We start from the raw sequence: 20481 nt of genomic DNA, 5'->3' as shown, positions 1-20481 counted from the left end.
CAGTTCCCTCCCCGATGTCATCTAAGCTGGAGAAATGTTCTAGGATGCAGAAGAGAATGTGAAGAGAATGGAATGTGTATTATTCATTCAGAGCAGTATTTTCAATTAAATACAAGGTGGGGATTGGGAAATTTGCAAAGTTTCTGGACCCTGGCAGATGATAGCATAAGTGGGTAAGATAGAGGCATCCTAATGCAGTGTCCTAACAAGAAATGCAAAGTGGCATACGTTTTTGGTACTTAGAAAACAAGAGGAATTGAAGGTTGGGAGAGGAATCTGGGGGAAACGTCCTACACAGAGTAAGTTGCGGCAGGCTGACTTCTCATGCTGGCAGGGCACTGCAGGCAGGCAGGGGCACTTCACATACATGAGGGTGGGACACAATTAGAAGAGGGTCTTTAACAAATGCAATGAATGCAACCTGGTTCCTTGTCTCCTCAAGGAATCCCCAACAATAAAAAAAAAAAAGAGATAATTGAAAACTTTCCTGTTTCTAAAGGCAGCATGGTGGCTCACGCCTGTAATCCCAGCCATTTGAGAGGCTGAGGTGGGTGGATTACTTGAGGTCAGGAATTGGGAGACCAGGCTGAGCAAGAGTGAGACCTCATCTCTAAAAATAGCCAGGCATTGTGAAGGGCACCTGTAGTCCCAGCTACTTGGGAGGCTGATGCAAGAAAGTTGCTTGAGCCCAAGAGTTTGAGGTTACTGTGAGCTATGACACAATAGCACTCAACTCCAGGGCACAGAGTGACACTCAGTTTCAAAAAAAAAAAAAAGAAACTTTCCTTTCTCTAGAAATGGTTATATTTCTTAAATTACCGTTGTTGATATTTACAAATAAAAATGACATTTATCCTGAAAGACAGTGTGTTGTAAGTTAAATTATGTAGGATTTGAATCCAAAACTTGGATCTGCAGCTTGGCAGATATTCTACCTTGTGTTATGGACTATTTTTGTCTCCCAGAAGGCATATGTTCAACTACCAGTCCCCAGGATAGTGGTGTTAGGAGGTGGAGCCTTTCAGAGGTAATTAGGCAATGAGAACCCTCGTGAACTGATTTAGGAACCTTATACAAGTAGTCCCAGAGAAATCTCTGGCCCTTTTCCCTTCATGTGAGAATACAACAAAAAGTTGCATACACCTTCAGAAGAACTCAACTATATTGACACTCTGAGATCAGATTTCCAACTTGTAGAACTGTGAAAAATAGGTTTTGTTGTTTATAAGCCATTTAGTCTATGGTACTTTGTTCTACCAGCCTGAATTGACTAAGCCACCTTGGAAATATTATTTCAACTTATTTAAGCTTCAGTTTCCTCTTTAAAAAAACTAAGGAAGTAAAACCCAGTGAAAATATAGGAAGTGGAAGGGAGAAAGAGGGGAGGGGTAAATACACACCTAATATGGGTACAATGCACTCTATCTGGGTGAGGGCACTCCTAACTTTGACTCAATCTGTACAAAGCAAACTACGTAACCAAAACTTGTGTTTTCCCATAATATTCTGAAATAAAGAAACAACTAATAACAATAATAATAATAACAACTAATAATAATAATAACGGAGGTGCTTTGAGAATTTAATGTATGTCACCTAGTAAATACTTAACACATAATATGTATTTCAAGAATTAACATTCCCATTGACTCCCTTCCCTGTCTGTCTTTTTATTTTGATAATTGACAGGCTAATACAGAAGAAAGACATACTAAGACATTTTCCTTCCCACCTGTGAATATCAGGCACACTATGACTGATATCGATTTGACATCATTTTAGAAGACTCTTACTTATGTTGGCAAATATATGTATCACATTCTGAAACTATAGGCTGATGTGGCAAAATGCGGGAGAAGCTGAACTGATTTTCAGTTAGACAGAGGCGTTTGGAGGAGCTTAGATGTCATTGTTTCTTTTCCTGTCATTTGGAGTTATCAATGTGATCCCTGGAAGTGTTTACTTCCAAATTAAATTGAGATCGGAATCTTCTTAAAACAAAGTATTTGATGTGATTGGATACTTGCATGAATTTTCCCTTTATTTGAATAGTTGATTTCTCAGTTATGTTGATTTTTAAAAATAACTACAACTTCTACTAGAACTTAAGACATTTATTCCCATTGATTTGTTTCAACAAATATTAATGAAATACTGACAAATATAGGAGACTCTGGACTTGGCACTGTTGGGAATACAAATTCATTGGTTTGACAACATTTAAATATTTCCTGATATATATTTTGGCATCACAGATAAAGTGACCAGTAAGAAGGAAATGGTCTCTGAGCTCACTGTGCCACAGTCTGGTAGGTACAGGAGGCAAGAAGACAAGCTTTCACATCATTGATCTTTGAGATGGGTCAATAAGAACGAGACTTTATTCTTACTGATTTTTCATCTGCCAAAGCCTAAAAGAACTCCCCTCTCCACTTCTCCAGTCACTTTCAGTGATGTCTCTATTACTGTATGAGGTGGCAAAACGTCAACATTGAAACATGCTGTTTTATATTTTAATTACTTTGCCAGGTTTACCATAACAAAGTGCCACAGACCTGGTGACTTAAACAGCAGAAATTTATTTTCTCACCATTCTAGAAGCTGCAATTCCAAGAACAAGGTGTCAGCAGGGTTGGTTTCTTCTGGGGTCTCTCTCCTTGGCTTGTGGTTGACAGTATTCTCCCTGTGTTTTCATACTGTCTGTACGTGTTGGGTCCTAACTTCCTCCTCTCAGGACACCAGCCATATTAGATTAGGGCCACCCTAATGACCATCATTTTGATTTAATTACCTCGGTAAAGGTCCTCTGTCCAAATACAATTACATTCTGAGGTACATCGGGTTAGTACTTCAATATGTGAATTTTCAGGAATACACCTCAGCCCCTTTCTTCATTTTACCCTTACAGCTAGAATTGCCTTTCTCAATGGTTTTTATGATTTGAACTAGAATTGTCTTTCTCAATTTTCCCTAATAAATTTTCATTGTGAATTTACAGGTTATAATTGTTTAAATTTGAGGGTAAAAAGTGATGTTATAATTTATGAATATGATCAGAATCTTAAATCTAGCTATTTAGAATACCCATTGTCTCAAATGCTTTTGTGATGAGAACACTTAAAATTTATTCACTAAGTGAAGTATCTCAAGAATGAAGAAACAAACCCCACATGTACTCACTAGTAAATTGGAACCGACCTATGGGCACACAGGTGTGTAGAGAGTAGTGGAATCTTTGGTGATCCAGTAGGCGATGGAAGGAGAGGGGCAGGGCAAGAACCCACTAAAGGGCACAGTAAATACTGTCTGGGGGGGTGGGCGCATTTATAGCCTGGACTCAAGCCATGTATCAAAAGCATTTGCATTCTTTTAGTATTTTGAAATAAAAAGATGTATATATGTAATGTATGCCCTTTTGAAATGTACAATATCGTATTATTCATAGTCACCATGTTGTACAGTAGAACTGAAAAATCAAGAGATAAAAAGCATATAAAAAACATAATCATCCTTTCTAACTAAGACTTCATACCCTTTGACCATCACCTCCCTCTGTAACCATTATTCTACTCTCTGCTTTTATGAGTTTGCTTGTTTTCCACATATATGTGAGAACTTACAGTATTTGTTTTTCTGTGGCTGATATATTTCACCTACCATAATGTTCTACAATTCCATTCATGTAGTCACAAATGACAGAATTTTTTTCCTTTTTTAGGCCAAATAGTATTCCATTTTATACAGATAGCACATTTTCTTTGGTCATTCTGCTGTTGGTGACTCTTAGGTTGATTGCATAACTTGGCTGTTGTGGACAGTGCTATAGTAGAGTTGAAGGGCAAATACGTCTCCCACCAACTGATTTCACACCTTCTGGGTAAATCCCCAGAAGTGGGATTTCTGGATCATATGATCATTCTATTCTTAGGTTTTAAAAGAGGCTCCACACTTTTTTCCATAAAACCTGTACTAATTTACATCCTAATCCATAGGATATTTTCTCTTTTCTCCCCATCCTCACTAACATTTATTATCTTTCCTCTTTTTGATAAAAGCCATTTTGACAGGTATGACACCTCATTGTGGTTTTAATTGGCATTTCTCCAATGATTGACAATGTTGAGCATATTTTCATATATTCTAGACTATTTGTAAGTCTTCTTTTGAGAAATGTCTACTCAAGATTCTTGCTCATTTTTATTTATTTATTTATTTATTTATTTATTTATTTATTTATTTATTTTTGCCATTGAATTGTTTGGGGTTATATATTTTGGATATTAACTCCTTATTGGATATATGCCTTAAAAATATTTTTCCCAGTCAATAAGTTCTCTCTACATACAGTTAATTGTTTCCTTTACTGTGAAGAAACTTTTTAGTTTGATGGAAATTATTTATTTTTGTTTTTCTTGCCTAAGATTTGGGGATCACATTCAAAAAATCACTGCTCAAACCAGTGTTATGTAGTTTTTCACCTATATTTTCTTATACTAGTTTTAGAGTTTCTGGTCTTATATTCAAGTAGTTAGACCATTTTAAGTTAATTTTTGTATGTGATGTGAGATGAGAGCCCAATTTCATTCTTCTGCATGTGGAAATTTAGTTTTCCCAGCACCATTTATTGAAGAGACGTGTTTTCGCATTACATATTTTTGTCACTTTTGTTGAAAATTATCTGACTGTGTACATATATGTATTGTATGCATGGGTTCATTTTGGCGCTCGCTATTCTGTTCTCTTGGTTAATATGTCAAGTTTATCTTTTTTCCAATATCATGCTGTTTTAATTACTGTTGCTTTGTAGTATAATTTAAATCAGGTTGTGTGATACCGCCAGCTGTTCTCCTTCTGCTCCTAATTCCCCTGGCATTTTTTTTTAATTTTTTTTTTTTTATGGTTCCATATGAAGGCTGGGGAACTTTTTTCCATATTTATGAAAACAAATGTTGTAATTTTGATAGAAATTGCATTGAATCTGTGTGCATCATATTAGTCAGTAATTCTGTTCATTATATTATGGCTTTGATCAAAACCCCTTCATCAAAATCCTTCTGTCGCCTATGGCTGAGTCTTTGAGAATTTGATAGCAATGGAACACTGTGGGTCCAAATTTATTTCCCATTATTCTGCAGCGAATGATCTTCACTCTACACTGAACATATTTTACTCTGGAAGACCACCTTTAAGAGCTTGCTAGTCTTAAGAATGAGATCATGTGTTTTTCCCTCTATAGAACAAAGTCATTTGACTCTCATTTGCTGTTCAGAGTCTGCTTTCTCCATCTTGCTTGACTTTTGGAGATCTTTCCTTAATTTGCACCTAATTTTTACCTCTCTGCTTCATGGTTCTGATTCTTGAGTGTGTTCCTTTGCTTCACTGGTCACTACCAATGCCCATGGATTAACTCCACTCAAGCTCAACCTAGCCTCACTTGATGAAAACCAGAATGGCCCATCTCATATTCACTATCTTGGGAAGTGATTTTAAGTCATATTTACCTGAAGTCTTTGCTTATGATTTGTCCTTCACTGACATGATCTTTCCCTCTCAACTTCACTTATGCAAATCTAAGTTCTCCTAATTCTTTTTATTTTATTTATTATTATTATTATTGTTTTTTTTTTTTGCAGTTTTTGGCCAGGGATGGGCTTGAACCCGCCACCTCTGGCATATGGGGCCGTGGCCATACTCCTTTGAGCCACAGGTGCTGCCCTCTCCTAATTCTTTTTTATGAAAACTTTATCTGATTTCTCCAGATTTTGTTTGCCTGCCTTTCTTCTTCACTTTCACCACTTTATTTTTTATAAAGTAATATCTTTATTCATTTTACAAATGTAAATTATATACATTTTTGTATTGTAACACATACTTCATACAACTTAGTCTTTTCTCCTCAAGTATATTTTTAAATAAATGTTTTATTTTGTTACAGTTTTAAATTTACAGAGTTACTGCCAAGATACTACATAATTGAGATAGAGTTCACACTTACCCTTGTATAGTACACTTGTTATAATTAAAGAAGAAATATTGATATTTTATTATTAAGTAAAGTCCATATTTTAGATGACCTTAGTTTTTTCTAGTGTCCTTTTTCTGTTCCAGGATCCCAAACTACAATTAGTGGTCATATCTACTTACACTTTTCTTATTTGTGGTGGGTTTTTAGGTTTATCTTCTTCTTCTTCTTTTTTCTTTTTTTGGGGGAAGGGTGGCAGACAAAGCCTCACTATGTCGCTCTTGGTAGAGTGCTGTGATGTCACAGCTCACAGCAACCTCAAATTCTTGGGCTTAAGCAATTCTCTTACTGAAGTCTCCCAAGTAGCTGGGACTATGGGCACCTGCCACAATGCCCAGCTATTTTTTGGTTGCAATTGTCATTGCTGTTAAGCAGGCCGGGGCTGGGCTCAAACCCGCCAGCCCACCAGTCTCAGTGTATGTGGCTGGCGTTCTACTCACTGAGCTATGGGCTTATCTTCTTTTTGATGTCCTTGATATTTTCATGATTACTAGTCAGATGTTTTTCAGAATGTCTTCCACTTGAGATATATATGATGTTTTTCACATGATTAGAATGGGTTATGGGTTTTTAGGTGGAGGATGACAGAAGGTAAGTGTCATTTTAATCACAGTATACCAGAAGTACTTACTACCAATATGCTTTCTCCTGATTGTTGTTAGCAGCTCTCAGCTGTCTAATGTAGTGTGTGTCTGGTTTCTCCACTGTAAAATTACTCTTTTTGACCCTTCATATTGTACTCACTCTTTGGAATAAAGTCACTGTAAGTGTATAGGCTACACTTAATGAGTCAGGAGTTGTGTTCCACTTCCTGGGAAGCACGGTAGCTACATAAATTATTTTAAATTTTTCTGCATAGAGAATTATCTATTCTGTCCACTTGTTTATTAAGTCATTTATTTACATAACAATGGACTCATGGATATTTACTTTATACTTTGGGCTGTAATCTAATATTACTTTATTGTGTTCAGACATGGCTATCAGGAGTTCTTTTAGTGGATTTCTATCTCCCTTTAATATAGCACCATCATTTTTGTGTACTTATGTATGTGTATGGACATTTGATCACTTAGTTTCTGGAACTATAAGATGCTCTATGCTCCTCTGATACATTTCCTTCTCCAGTCTTAGAATTAGCTGTTTCCCAAGGATTCCTGATTCCTGTTGTTGGATAATGGTATTAGAAACCAAGATCTGGGAGTTAAGTGTACTCATGGCTACTGGGGTGTTATTGCTTGCCCAGTCATCTGACAAATAAGGAAATATGTGTGGGTATACTAACCTATGCTTATAACTACCTCTATAAATATTCTTTGACTATCTCTATATTAACCTAAATATGAGTATATACTGATACATTGATTTCTCCAACTGTAATTCATTAACACATAACTCATTGTGGCCTCAATTCTAGCCTTTTCCCTTTATTTACCTATGACTTCCCACTCCAACATTAAAAAAAAAAGACTCCTATGACCCACAATCTATTCATTTAATTGTTGAATTCTGTTGTTCATGTAGAGAAGTATTAGAAGTTAACATGTACCCCCATTCTAACCCATTACATTTAAAATAAAATATAAAGTCACATGTTTAGCGTATTTCTGTACTCTTAAAAAGACCTAGAATAATGATGAATTTATACTAGGTACTCAATTTTTATGGTATCGATAGATTTCTAAAATAGTAAATGTTTTTATTATACTCAATCAAATTTGTTTCTTCTGGTATTCAAAAGACTGTGCAGCTTTTTTAAGTGCTGCCATGGTCATCAGTATAAAATGAGACAGACTTGTATATGTACAGATGTGCTAATTATTAAATAGCTGAGTTGTAATGAATGCTAGATAAGCTTCTTTTTACTTTATGATAAAATCTTTTAATAGGATGAAAGCATTATATAATTATCCAATTATTAAATAAAGCTGTAGTTCACTCCAGGTACAAAATGTTTTTTTTAATTAAAGTAATAATCCAAATGGAACTAGAAAATGCTGAAGAAAACTGTCAGATGGGAAGAGAAGCATGAAGGAAGAATAAGAAGATTGGACCTCCACTTGCTGGGATTGTGAAGAATGAAGACCTGTATACTAATAAAATGTAAAAGATCAAGGCCTGGTGTGGTGGCTCACTCCTGTAATCCCAGAACTCTGGGAGACCAAGAGAGCAGATTGCCTGAACTCAGAAGTTCGAGACCAACCTGAGCAAGAGTGAGACTGTAACTCTAAAAATAGCTGGGTGTTGTGGCAGGCACCTGTAGGCCCAGCTACTTGAGAGGCTGAGGCAAGAGAATCACTTGAGCCCAGGAGTCTGAGGTTGCTGTGAGCTATGACGCCATAGTACTCTACGAAGGGTGACACCGTGAGACTTAAGTCTCAAAATAACATAACATAACATAACATAACATAACATAACATAACATAACATAACATAACATAACATAACATAACATAACGTACTATATAACATGTATAATATCATGAATAGTACAAAAGGTAAATGTAGATTTCTGGCCAAACATCTGAAATTCTAAGCTTTTGAAACCTAGACTATGTTTTGGGGCAACTATGTTTGCCTAATTTTCAGAAGGCAATTGGTTCTCAATAACCCAATGTTGATAGTAATAAATGCAAATGCAATCAAAATGAGTATGGAAACACCAATAAATGGCAGATCTTTAAGACTCATGTCCTGTGTATCACTCAAAATAGTGATTATAGCTAAATCTCCCTGCAATCTGAGTGTGGCTGACCCAAGGTAATAATTCCAGTTGTTTTGTTGTTTTTTTTTTTTTTCCACTTATACTAAAGGATTTTGCCTAACTTTAAAATTAAATAAAAAAGAATGGCTAAAAACAGTTTTTACAGCTTTCAGCTTTTTTGTATTCAGGATCAGTCATGGCAATCACAGATGTTTGAATTTGATTTAACTTCCCCAAATCTATTTTTCAACATGAGAAAAAGCTGTCAAACTGTATAGGCACAAATGCCACTGGCAATACTTTAAGGCTTTAAGCCCAGAAAATAATATTTCCATATTAAAAATATGTTTAAAAAGTTACCTTCAGATTTCCTAGAAACTAAATGAACTTACAGAGTTTGGATAATGATAAAAACACAACAGATACTACAAGCAAGGAAGAGAATCAACATTTTTCAAAATTGTAAGAACCATAGCTGCAGGGTTGTTAATGATAGTCCGTACCATAAAAATAGAACCAACAGTTGTGACTTCAGCATTGTAACCAATATTTCTCTTGCTTTGATTAAAGTGTAGATGGGGGCTGTATATGCAATACATTTGAAAGAATTCTCACTTGACAGTCTGAGCAATTAAGTACAAAAATATGCTTAATTCCAGTTTCATGGAAAGAAACTTGTTACATTCCACGTGTACTACAAGTAGCTAACCTGTTGTATTACCACAAGTGGCTAATCAAACAGACTCCATATTTTATCTTGCCAGCCAGAAATTTCATTTTGTTTATAAACTAGTAGTTGTCAGCTTGATATAAATAAGATGCGTAAATATAATTGGGTACAAATTGTTTGAAGGAGGAATAATGTTATTAGGCATTGCTAGTACTCCTAAAAGGGAGGGATATATTTGATAATTACCTAGTTGATTTGAAATGAAATCCACTATATGGAACTTTAGATTTTTTTTAATTTTACCAATCTGTGTGAAATAAAATTTTATCAAAGTATGTAATCATAACAACTCAGCTTGTAATATAGATAGTATCTGCCCCAGTTACAGCCTAGGGTATATCACACACCAATATAAACAAAGTAAAGACAATGAAAACTAATAAACCCGAATAAAAGCATCCTCTACAACATTACTTGCTACTGTTGCAGAACTGAGACACCAAACCACATACTCTAATATTTATGGCCCGTTATCCTATCTTCTATCTATACTGCCTATGATTATATCTGGTAAGTTGACAAAAGCCCCACATTAGGCTGTGAGCAGGAACCTGGCGCCCCAGACTGAGTTGTGCCACTTAGGAGTCAGTAATGGTGCCTTGGTGGAAAGGAGTGTGTTCTAAGTCTGACTGCCTGGATTCAGATCCTACAGTCTTACATTTATTTCTGAAGCATGACTCCCTGTGTTCCAATCTGTGTGATCTATGGCAGTGCTGCTGGTGATGCAGCCACAGTCTGGTGCCAGTTTCTGAACTGGTTGTTTCTGGTCTGTAGTGAAATAAGATCACACAATGAGTATGTTTAGACACTTTTTATATGGAAACTAAAGAGAGCAACTACATGTCTGATGAATCAAATAATAAAACATATGATATCAGGGCATGAATTTCTATGTCTGCTATTTCCTCTTCAATTATGTTTCTAATGATGTATATTTATATCATTTCACAAAAGTAACTTTTCAAAATGGGTTGCAATGAAAGAAGACTGGTCTCTAACTAAGCAGAGTTCAAAGGACACTGATCTCGAACCTTTATAAAGCAAAGTTCTCATTTCCTATTCAGTAAAATGGGACAAAAAGCAAGACAGACCAAGGACTTTTATGCCATTGAGGTGACAGTGCTTAAGGGGGTTGCCTGTACCCTGTAAAACTTCCATCCATTTGGGTTCCTGTGCAGTTGTTAGGCCTTTATCAGATCTGACCCTGGTATAACCCGTATTTGGGGAGTCAAGTGGCAAACTGCATTTTATAAGAGAAGACAGCTTGAGATGTTTTCCTTGTTTTCATTATTTCAAAGTGAGAACTCACGGTTAATTGTGCTTCTCAAACTTTAAAGTACAGATGAATCACCTAGAGACGTACACTGAGCTCTGATTCAGTGGGGCTGGGCACAGGGTGGGGTCTGAGTTTCTGCACTTACAACAAGCTCCTCCGGGATGAAGATGCTGCAGGTTTGGATACTTTGCTTGGAGAAATGAGGTTTTAACAAACCTGTTTCTCAGGTACAAGTATGCCCTCCCACCTAGTGCCTTTCAGCAGAGTGCCCCAGTACAAATAGAATCTTCCTGAAAATATCATGTAGCTCTCCCTAGATCCTAGAAGATGCTTCATCCTCTCCCTGGCCTTATTCTCAATAGTTGGACTTTTCAGTAAGTCTGGAGAACAAACCCAAAGCCCACCCTATAGTAAAGCTAGAGGTCTGAGAACTCCAATGTGTATTTAATTTTATTTAAGCTAAATCATTTTTTTTTTTTTTTTTTTTGTAGAGACAGAGTCTCACTTTATGGCCCTCGGTAGAGTGCCATGGCCTTAGCTCACAGCAACCTCCAGCTCTTGGGCTTAAGCGATTCTCTTGCCTCAGCCTCCCAAGTAGCCAGGACTACAGGCGCCCGCCACAACGCCCGGCTATTTTTTGGTTGCAGTTTGGCCGGGGCCGGGTTTGAACTCGGTATATGGGGCCAGTGCCTTACCGACTGAGCCACAGGCACTGCCCTAGCTAAATCATTTTTTTAATGCAAACACAAATATAAGTATAACAGGCTGACTGGTCTGATGTAGCCACTGTTTCTTGGTGTTCTACAACCATTTTGAAAATATATCAGTAGCCCATAGCCAACTAAATTTATTTTAGTATGAATTGATTTAGTACTTTTGTATAAACATCTTCAAAGCCGACTTTTGTGAAGTCATAGCCTCCTGGTTCTGAGGAAGAGTTTGGGGCTTATAAATCTGTGCATTATATGTTTTTTCTTTATACTTAGACTCATCTAAATATGTGGGAATGTGGATCATTTGCAAAAGAAAGAAAAGACAATTTTCATAACTTTAATTTTAGAACAAATCTCTGCTCTTATAAACTTAGGAATTTTAATGCAGTAGTGGAATATTCATTTATCAGGCTTTCTTTTCTGTAGTATTAACAATTGAAGTTGAAAATTACAATTACTGTATTTTGTATTATACAAGTCATTCACCTAGGATAGATAGATTTTTCTTTCTTTCTTTTTTTTTCTTTTTCTTTTTTTTTGTGGTATGAGCCAGGTCTCTATTTTTTGTGTTATCACAGTTATCTGAGCACTTAAGTAATTTGAGCTATGTGGGTAAGGGATGGGTTCTAATATTTGTGATTCTTAGATTTATTATATCAACATGCCTGGAAATTTTAGTTGTAGTAAAACATCTAAGTAGTTTGTATGAATAATTAAGTGAACAATAGGTAATATCCAGCATCTCTGGATTGTCCCTCTGGTCTCAGAATGTAATCCTATCTGTTTCAAAAAGATAATATTTTCAATAAGGATGTTCTTGACTTAGAATAATTTTCAATCTCATTATTCTAAAATTGCACTGGAATCCTCAGATACTTAATAAAAAGGATGATTTATTGATACATGTGTGGAATCTTTCTTTTATGATGGTGAGAAAAGTATGTAAGTAAATGAAAAATCAACAATTAAAAACTTAATTTACCATTTCTTCATTGGACTGATATTTATTGAATATCTAATATGTCCTAGGTAGAAAAAAATCAGAAGAGAACGAAGCAGGAACCTGTTCCTAAAGACTTTACATATAAAAAAATAACAAATTATTAATTAGAGTACAGGGTAAATGTACTACCAACAAAAAAGACTTGAGTGCTGTGTGGGAAGGATAGTAAAGAGGAGCAACACGGCGTAGGAATCTATCATTTCACTTTGGGGTGGAGGCGGTGACACTGCTCTGTACATCTTTCAGAAGAATTGACTCATGATCTGCTTCTTAAGGAAAAGGTAACCAGTCAAAGGAGAGAGGGTGGGCATTCTAATTAGACAGAGTCATGATGCAGGAGTCATGAGTAGGAAGGCTGTACGGAGGGTGCGATGAGATGGAATTCAAATTCAGAAGTGAAGTATAATTGTGCATGAGGTGGGAGAGATGAGACTAGAGTTCAAATAATGAAAGGCCTTATGACCCATGCTAAGGAGTAAACTACTATAGAGTCTTTTGAAAATTTCTCAGCCTGCATGGTGAGGAATGAGTCCAACAACAACAACAACAACAAAGATAGAAACAGGAAGTTTAGTTGGGGAGGTTACTGTTTTGTCAGCCAGGATAGAAATGATCAGGCCCTGACCTACAGGGGTGAGATTGAGGAGGTTAATTTGAGGGATTATTAAGTGAAAGGTCAGGGTTTGATGATTGAACAGAAATGAGGTTTGATGGAAAGGGAGGTGTGTAGGTGTCTTCCTAGTTTTCTACTTGATAATCTGGATAGTTGGTGGATAGATCAGACCAAAAATTTATTTTGTTGTATATTACATGAAGGCAGGAATCACCTCGCCATTCGTCAGGATAAATTCTCAGCCCCCAGTACAGTGTCTAGATCACAGAAAGTGATTTATAAACAGACTCTGAATGAATGATAATGTTACTGTTCAAAAAGTGGGAATGTAGACACAAGATTACCTTTAGGAAGAAAGATAGAAAATCAAATTTTAGACATCTTGAATTTGATGTATTACTAGAATACCAGCGGGAGATGTTCAGTAAATAATTGGACATATAGATATGTGGATTTATGATTTTTTTTTTGAGACAGAATCACACTCTGTCACCTAGGCTAAAGTTCAAGGGTGTCATTATAGTTCCCTGCAGCCTTGAAACTCCTGGGCTCAAGTGATCCTTTTGCCTTGGGCTCCTGAATACCTGTGACTACAAGTGTGCACCACCATGCCTGGCTAATCTTTTTTGAACCACTAACTCCAAGTGATCCTCACACCTTGGCCTCCCAAAATGGTAGGATTGCACGTTTGAGTCACCATGCTTGGCCAAATTTTTCTTTTTGTAAATGAGAATCATGTTTTGTCCTTTATTTTTAAACCCACCAGAACAATGCTACATAGGTCTCCAAATTTGTGTTAGCTTGAATCATAGCTAACATCAATATTTAAATAGTATATTTAGCAGTATAAACTAGTTTTCTTTAGGCATATATGCAAAACTACCCTGTTTCCCTGAAAATAAGACAGTGTCTTATATTAAGGTGTGCTCCCAAAGATGCGCTAGGTCTTATTTTCAGGGGACGTCTTATCTTTCCTGTAAGTAGGTCTTATTTTCAGAGGACGTCTTATTTTTGGGGAAACAGGGTAGGTATTGGTCCAGATTTTTGAAAGCATGCAATCTTAAAAAATTAGAATAAGGCAGAAGGAAGAGGCAGCTCTCTGATTGTGGAAAGAGCATTGATTTTTTTGAATCAGATCTCTGAGTCTTAACTTTATTATTAACTATAGGTTAGTAGCTAAGAATTGTAACCATACATAGCAATTGAGAATTTTCTAGGCCACAGTTTCCTTAATAATAAAATGATACAGTAAGATTTGATGACATCCAAATTCTCTTTCACCTATAACATTACATAATCCTGTATATTCACACTTAAACATAATTTAAAAATACATATTGGCAAGTATGCATCTTGGTGAGTAGAGAAGGATGCACACTTGATTTATTTTGGTGAGCAGTCGTGATACTGATTACATTGCTAATGAAAATGAAGTGGTACCAGGATTGAAGTGACTAGATCCAGGCCTCATCTCTGTCAACAATGACAGAGGGGGCCTACTCTGGGGCCTAGTCATCCTTGAAGTACTGTTTATCTCTAGCTTAGTTGGGCTTTATAAACTGTGTTTGATTTTGTCCTGTCAAATTTATGAGTGAAATCACCTCAGTCTTGTGAATGTCATATGCTATAACATGGTTTAAGGTGACACTTGATTTACTAAACATAGAGTGAACATAATCCTTGTAGCTCTAAGTCACTACCTGTTGTGGTTCTTATACCTTGTTCACACTTTCGTAATTATTCCTTTGTAAATCTAATCTTCTGGAGTCATCTAAGTGTGGCATCTATTTCTTGTGGGGATTCCATTTGATACACTCTATTATAATCATTTTTTAATTTATGCTTTAAAGATTTACCTCACTTAAAATATTTATTAAGTATTAATCATCAATTATTAAATATTAATCACAAACACATGTGTTAAAACCTAACCCCAATGTGCTGGTATGAAGAGGTGGGGTCTAGTGAGGGCTCTACTCTCATGAATGGGATTAATGCCTTATATTCATGTAAAAGAGGCCCGAATGGGCCTGTTTACCTCATTTGCGATCTGAGGACACATACAAGGCGCCATCTATGAGGAAGGGACTCCCACTAGACATCAGATTTGCTAGGGCCTTGATCTTGGACTTTCCAGCCTCCAGTACTGTGAGCAGTATATTTCTGCTATCTATAAAATTATTTGGTCTAGTGATTTAGTGATAGAAACCCCCAGGAACTGAGACAACATGTAGTTCAGATTTTTAGTACTGTCTACCATTTTATGATGGAAACTATCCAATAGCTTATATGAAATAGGTTGCAAGTACTGGGTTAACAGAGGATGAATAATGATAAAGAACTTACTAAAGATTTTAGTGACATACCTACTTTTTCCTAGTCATTTTCATGATTAATTTCTGTGAGCACACAGAACAAAAAGTTTGTTCATGTGTATTAACAAGATCAGATAATACACGTGTATCAGGGGGTAAAGGGGAAGAAGGGAGGCAGGAGAAAATGCTTAACTTAGTTTCAACATTTTATTCTAATATATCACATTTTAAGATAGTAATGAAAGTTTATAATGTTTACTCTCAGTTATTTAAAACTCTACAATAATCAATAAGAAAATGTCAAAATTGGAAACAAGACTCTTCATGGAAAAACATCCCTATAGTGTTGCCTTGGTCTTGATTGCCTTAGTATTTCAGAGAAGTGCAGGATACAGAAACAAAGCTTGAGGCAAATTACAACTCTTGCTCAGCACAGGAGCAGGCTGGAGGGTAAGGGGGGTGGGTAAAAGAAACAAGCCCAATTGCAATGCCATGATTTGTCCTGGGGTTTTGGAAGACAATTTGCATATAATCATTAAAGCTAAAATTAAAGATATATTAAAGCCAAAATTAAGGATAGTGTTTGCTGCTTAATAAATGATATATGTTTTATAACATCATTAAGGATGCTGCTTTTCTTAATTGTCGCAGACCATGAGATTTTCAGTGAGGTGCATATTAACTGCAGAGATAATAATGTTTCTATATGTTAATAATTTTAAATGACAAACACTTGAGCTATTTTCAGCCACATGGGAGAGATCATTTACATCTTTAAAGGCTTATTTTACCATTAACCCCTTCATTTGAGTACAGTGGATAGCCATATGTAAAGTATTAATTTTTTACATTAGTGCTAATAGCAAGTATTTTAGACCCACTGGTGTGAGAAGATTAAAAGCCAGCACATTAGGCATGCACCAACATTTCTGAGATTAATCCTTGTTAGAGCAACCTAGTGGGAACATGCAACTTGATTTTCTGTTTATTGATCAGATGCTTCTTAGTTCTTTTATCATGTAAAATGAAATTCCACAGAGATATTATTATATTGTATCAATATGCTGAATTTTAAAAATACAACACGATGTTTAATTGGTCTATTTTGCCCTTGCTACTTTTAATACCACTTAGTATAAATATCAGTTATAAGGGGGACTTGTGGAAATAGGATATACCCTAAATATTTGGCATGTGGCCAGATGATTGACGCATCATTTATGCATCTTCTAGTCATAAAGTCACGCCCCAAGGTCATGTTCACAATAAAGCTATGGGAATATTCACTAGTTAGAAGAGGATTCAAGGAGTCAGTGAAAACTAGAGGCACTTTGGGATGTTGTTAAACATTTTGAGAAAATATTTGAGAAAAGGGAAAGGTATGGTATCTGTGTCTTTGTTTCTCCATACTCTTTCACCTGACCACTTCACGTTGTTGCCATGTTAGCATAGAAAACTAGTCCTGGCCTCTCATCCTCATGTTCGCTTTAATTTGAATAGATCTGAGAAGTGACATTCAAATATTGAATAACCAGCAGAGCGTGGACACAGACCAGTCAAGGGCTCTGCAGCTGTGAGCAACTTGGTAGTGAACAACTTGAGTGTTTGGCTAAAATGTAGCCTTGACGGGGCGGTTGGTTTATCTCTAAATTGTCTGTGTGTCTTAAACCACCTCGAATAATGGCAGTCAAGGATCCTTAGTCATTTCTATCCTGAAAGAAGGTTAGAAGAGGGTGAGGATAAAAAAAAGTCAGAAGGGAGAGAGGTGGTTTCACCGGAAGCAGCTTTACCTATTGCTGCTTGCGAGTGGTTTATGAGCTGTCAGAGGGACCCAGATAAGTCAATGAATTGTCTCATTTTTTGATAAAGTTATACCATAATAAATGCTGCTAAAACATATGCACATGAACATTTTCAGACAGATAAGCCTAGCTCTGACTTGCATACGTACAGTGGTGAATTTGTGTGCATATATGGATGATCCATGCGTTTGTACCCACATACACAACTCTCATCAGATAACACATGAGTTTAGGTGCTCAGAGTTTATGTAGAACCTCTAATTTACATTAGCAAATTTATGGCAATTTTTGTTGTCAAATAGTGTAGAACTTTTAATTTTTCTAAAACAATGGTTTTTAGTTTCATGCCATCTTCCCCGAATCAGTCAATGTGCAAGAAACCCTGATTTGTTTGTTCTTAATTTTAGTATTTTTTCCTCTTTCCTGCTCCCTATGCCAGCTCTGGACTCTGAATCTCATGCGTTTGTGCTCGATTCTTGGTGTCTTGTACTTGAACACACTGCAATTAGATTTATCTTTCTACTTTTTACTTCACTGGGTCTGATATTCACCAGTTTCTTTGCACGGAAGATGCTGGCACAGTCCTGGTTTCTTTCTCATTTTACCTCTAAATTTAGCATGACATTGTGTTTGGGGAAAAAATGAATGATTTTATCACCAACAGCTCATTAAAACTCGCCAGTTGTGAGTGTGTGTGGCACAGGATTGGATTAGATTGGCACACTGATAAGGTTATAATGCTGCTATCTTTTCAAATCCATAGTTTTAACTATCCGATTAATATTCAGCTTAAGGCAACAAATATAATTTTAATTGCTAAAATTTGCATAGAGAAAAAGATTTCATTACTAATTTACTTCTGTTGTCTAAGGCAGAGTCATTGTTCTTAAAATAAATATGTCAAAATGATTCCTCCTCTTTTTTTTTTCTAGAGACTTGTCAAACCAATTGGTTTGTTGAAGGCTGCATTAAGTATTTTACGATCAAATGATAAAATAGTTACACCTTCCTCGTCTATAGTAACATAACTTACCTTGTTGGTTTTAGAGTAAGTTGACTGCCCTTACCAAATTTGGGCTTTTTGAGCTTTGAACCTGTCTCACAATTAATAAACAAAGATAAGTCAGACCCTGTGAAAGAAATATATATATTTCTTTGACATTTTCACTGGACCATGATTTCTGTTTTGTGGGCAACAGGACAAATTTTACTTTTTACAAATGTAAAAACTTCTTACCTGTTATATTTCAACGTTTATAATCTAGTGATATTTTAGTTTCACTTATCAATTAATATCTGAGCTGATTCTTGACTTATTTTTTCTGATCTAAAGCATAGCATATATCTCTCCAACCATCCATCCAGTAATTCAGCTTTTTACATAATTAATTTCATCTGATCCTCATCGTAGTCCTCCAAGATAAATTTCAGGATCTTAATTTTGCAAATGAGAAGGCTGATTTCAAGAAGAAGTTAAGATACTTACAAGTTCAGATTGTAAGGAGTGTACATGGTTCGTCTTTGTTCCCTAACACAGTCCTTGCAATGCCAGGAGGACCTGATGAATATTCATGAAGACTGACTGGATGACCCAGAACTCATTGACTAGTGCTAACACCAATTTAGTGACCATTAAGTACCACAAACATTGCTAGGCTTGCTTTTATCATCTTATTTAACTATTGCAAAAACCCTAACTTTCATGATGTTGCCACTAAGGATTTTATTCCTGTGTCACAGATGAAAAACATATTTTAAAGATGGTAAAGTCATTTATTCCAAATCACACAGCTGGGAAGTAGTAGAGTCAGACATCAAACTTAGACTCTGGCTCAGTGGGTTGTCCTGCAGCGCACAAGATGCATTGTGAATGCTCAAAAAACTGTTCACTTGGACGATGGTGATGATGTGGAATTAGACTTTTTTTTTGATCTATTGACAAAGCTATTTAGTAGTAATTATAGAATCTCCAAATTATACTAGCATGGATTTTCCCTGTAAACTCTTAGAACACCTTATATTCAGCCTACTTCTAACAATAAGAATTTATACACACTTGTGTGTAAATGTGTTATCATATGTATGTATGTGAATGTGCATATATATGTTTGTGTATAATATCTGCGTATATAAACACACAGATAGAGTTACAAGTAAACATTAAAAACTAATACTGAAACTTGTGATGTCTTTTTTCTTTTGTACAGTTAATTTGCATTTTAAATCCCTTTAAATATACCAATGTACTGGATTTTGGAAATGTATTTTGGAAACAGCTAATTATGATTTTAGTAAATGACGCATTCTTTAATTGCTTAAAAATTAGGGTTTTCACATGAAGAAGTTGAGCACAGAATTGCCACCTTTATAAAGTAATTTGAGATACGAAAACTGATTCCACCTTTAATCCTGTAGTAGTAAAACCACTATGGAGTCTGCTTCCTTAGTTAGTTGATCGTGTGTCCACAAAGACAGCCTTGCTTTTTAACCCATTGTGTACACATTTTTCCGTATTTAATTCTGTTGATAAAGGACCTGGAAGCAGTGAGGGTAATGAGGAGGAATGATAGTTTAGATATATTCTTTCCTGAAATGCCAGTTGAATTAAATCTTTCATTCCCACTGCAGACATACAAATCTATAATCTCTTTTTAAGATGAATCCAGAACAGGAGTCTACATTCTGTTATTCTTGGTCAGGAGATTAAAATTGATCACAGGCCACACAAGGGAGTCGGATGTAGTATCATAGCTCAATGTGGTTAACAAGGACAGCGCTTGCCTTCTGTTCTCCGTAACCGTGCACTTACAAGTTACAAATATTATTGATTCTAGGGGTCATCTGAGGCTGTGGGAGGTTGTGTGACTTGACAATATTTTGCTGTTTTTAAAGGATAAGAGCTATGAGCCTTGATAGCAATGGAAACAGACATAGTTTAAATTTGACAAATGAAGATTTATACTTTTTTTAGCTGGTAAAAATCCTTCATGGAGAAATAATGAATGAAAATTTGATCGTTGATTTAACAGAGGTCAAAAGACTTACAGTGAAAGAAAGAAAAGAAGACTTTAATTATTACCCTTTCATCAAAATGAATTGATGATAGGTTTGTCATTGTAAATCTGTGCTTTAAACAAATGAATAGTGCTTAGAAGATCCTTTTACAAGACATCATTTAAATTTAAGTGGGCATAGTTTACCTAAAATCATTTGAAAATGTAGCGTAGGTGGGATGATATGTGAATAATTATCTGCTAATCTTTACAGCGTGTTATTTTTTTTTCTTTCTTGTGCATAAAACTG

The 20481-nt window shown here is 35.8% G+C and overlaps 1 protein-coding gene across 7 annotated transcripts in view; it reads left to right on the top strand.

Moving 5' to 3' along the window:
- The window catches only part of DPYD (dihydropyrimidine dehydrogenase), an 883000-nt gene that overhangs the window by 316202 nt on the left and 546317 nt on the right, over positions 1–20481 (top strand). The window contains exon 9 of one of the 7 annotated variants that reach the window (XM_053591603.1): positions 7993–8431. The exons of the other annotated variants lie outside the window; for them this stretch is intronic. Coding sequence (XP_053447578.1) covers positions 7993–8054 — 62 coding nt within the window. The 3' untranslated portion in view covers positions 8055–8431. Of the gene's footprint in view, positions 1–7992; positions 8432–20481 lie in introns of those variants that run through there. 7 annotated transcript variants of the gene reach the window in all.

The sequence above is a fragment of the Nycticebus coucang genome, chromosome 5 (assembly GCF_027406575.1).
Source record: "Nycticebus coucang isolate mNycCou1 chromosome 5, mNycCou1.pri, whole genome shotgun sequence".
Classification (NCBI taxonomy): domain Eukaryota; kingdom Metazoa; phylum Chordata; class Mammalia; order Primates; family Lorisidae; genus Nycticebus; species Nycticebus coucang.
Note: the sequence above shows the minus strand (reverse complement) of the source record. Positions and strands in the feature narration are given on the sequence as shown.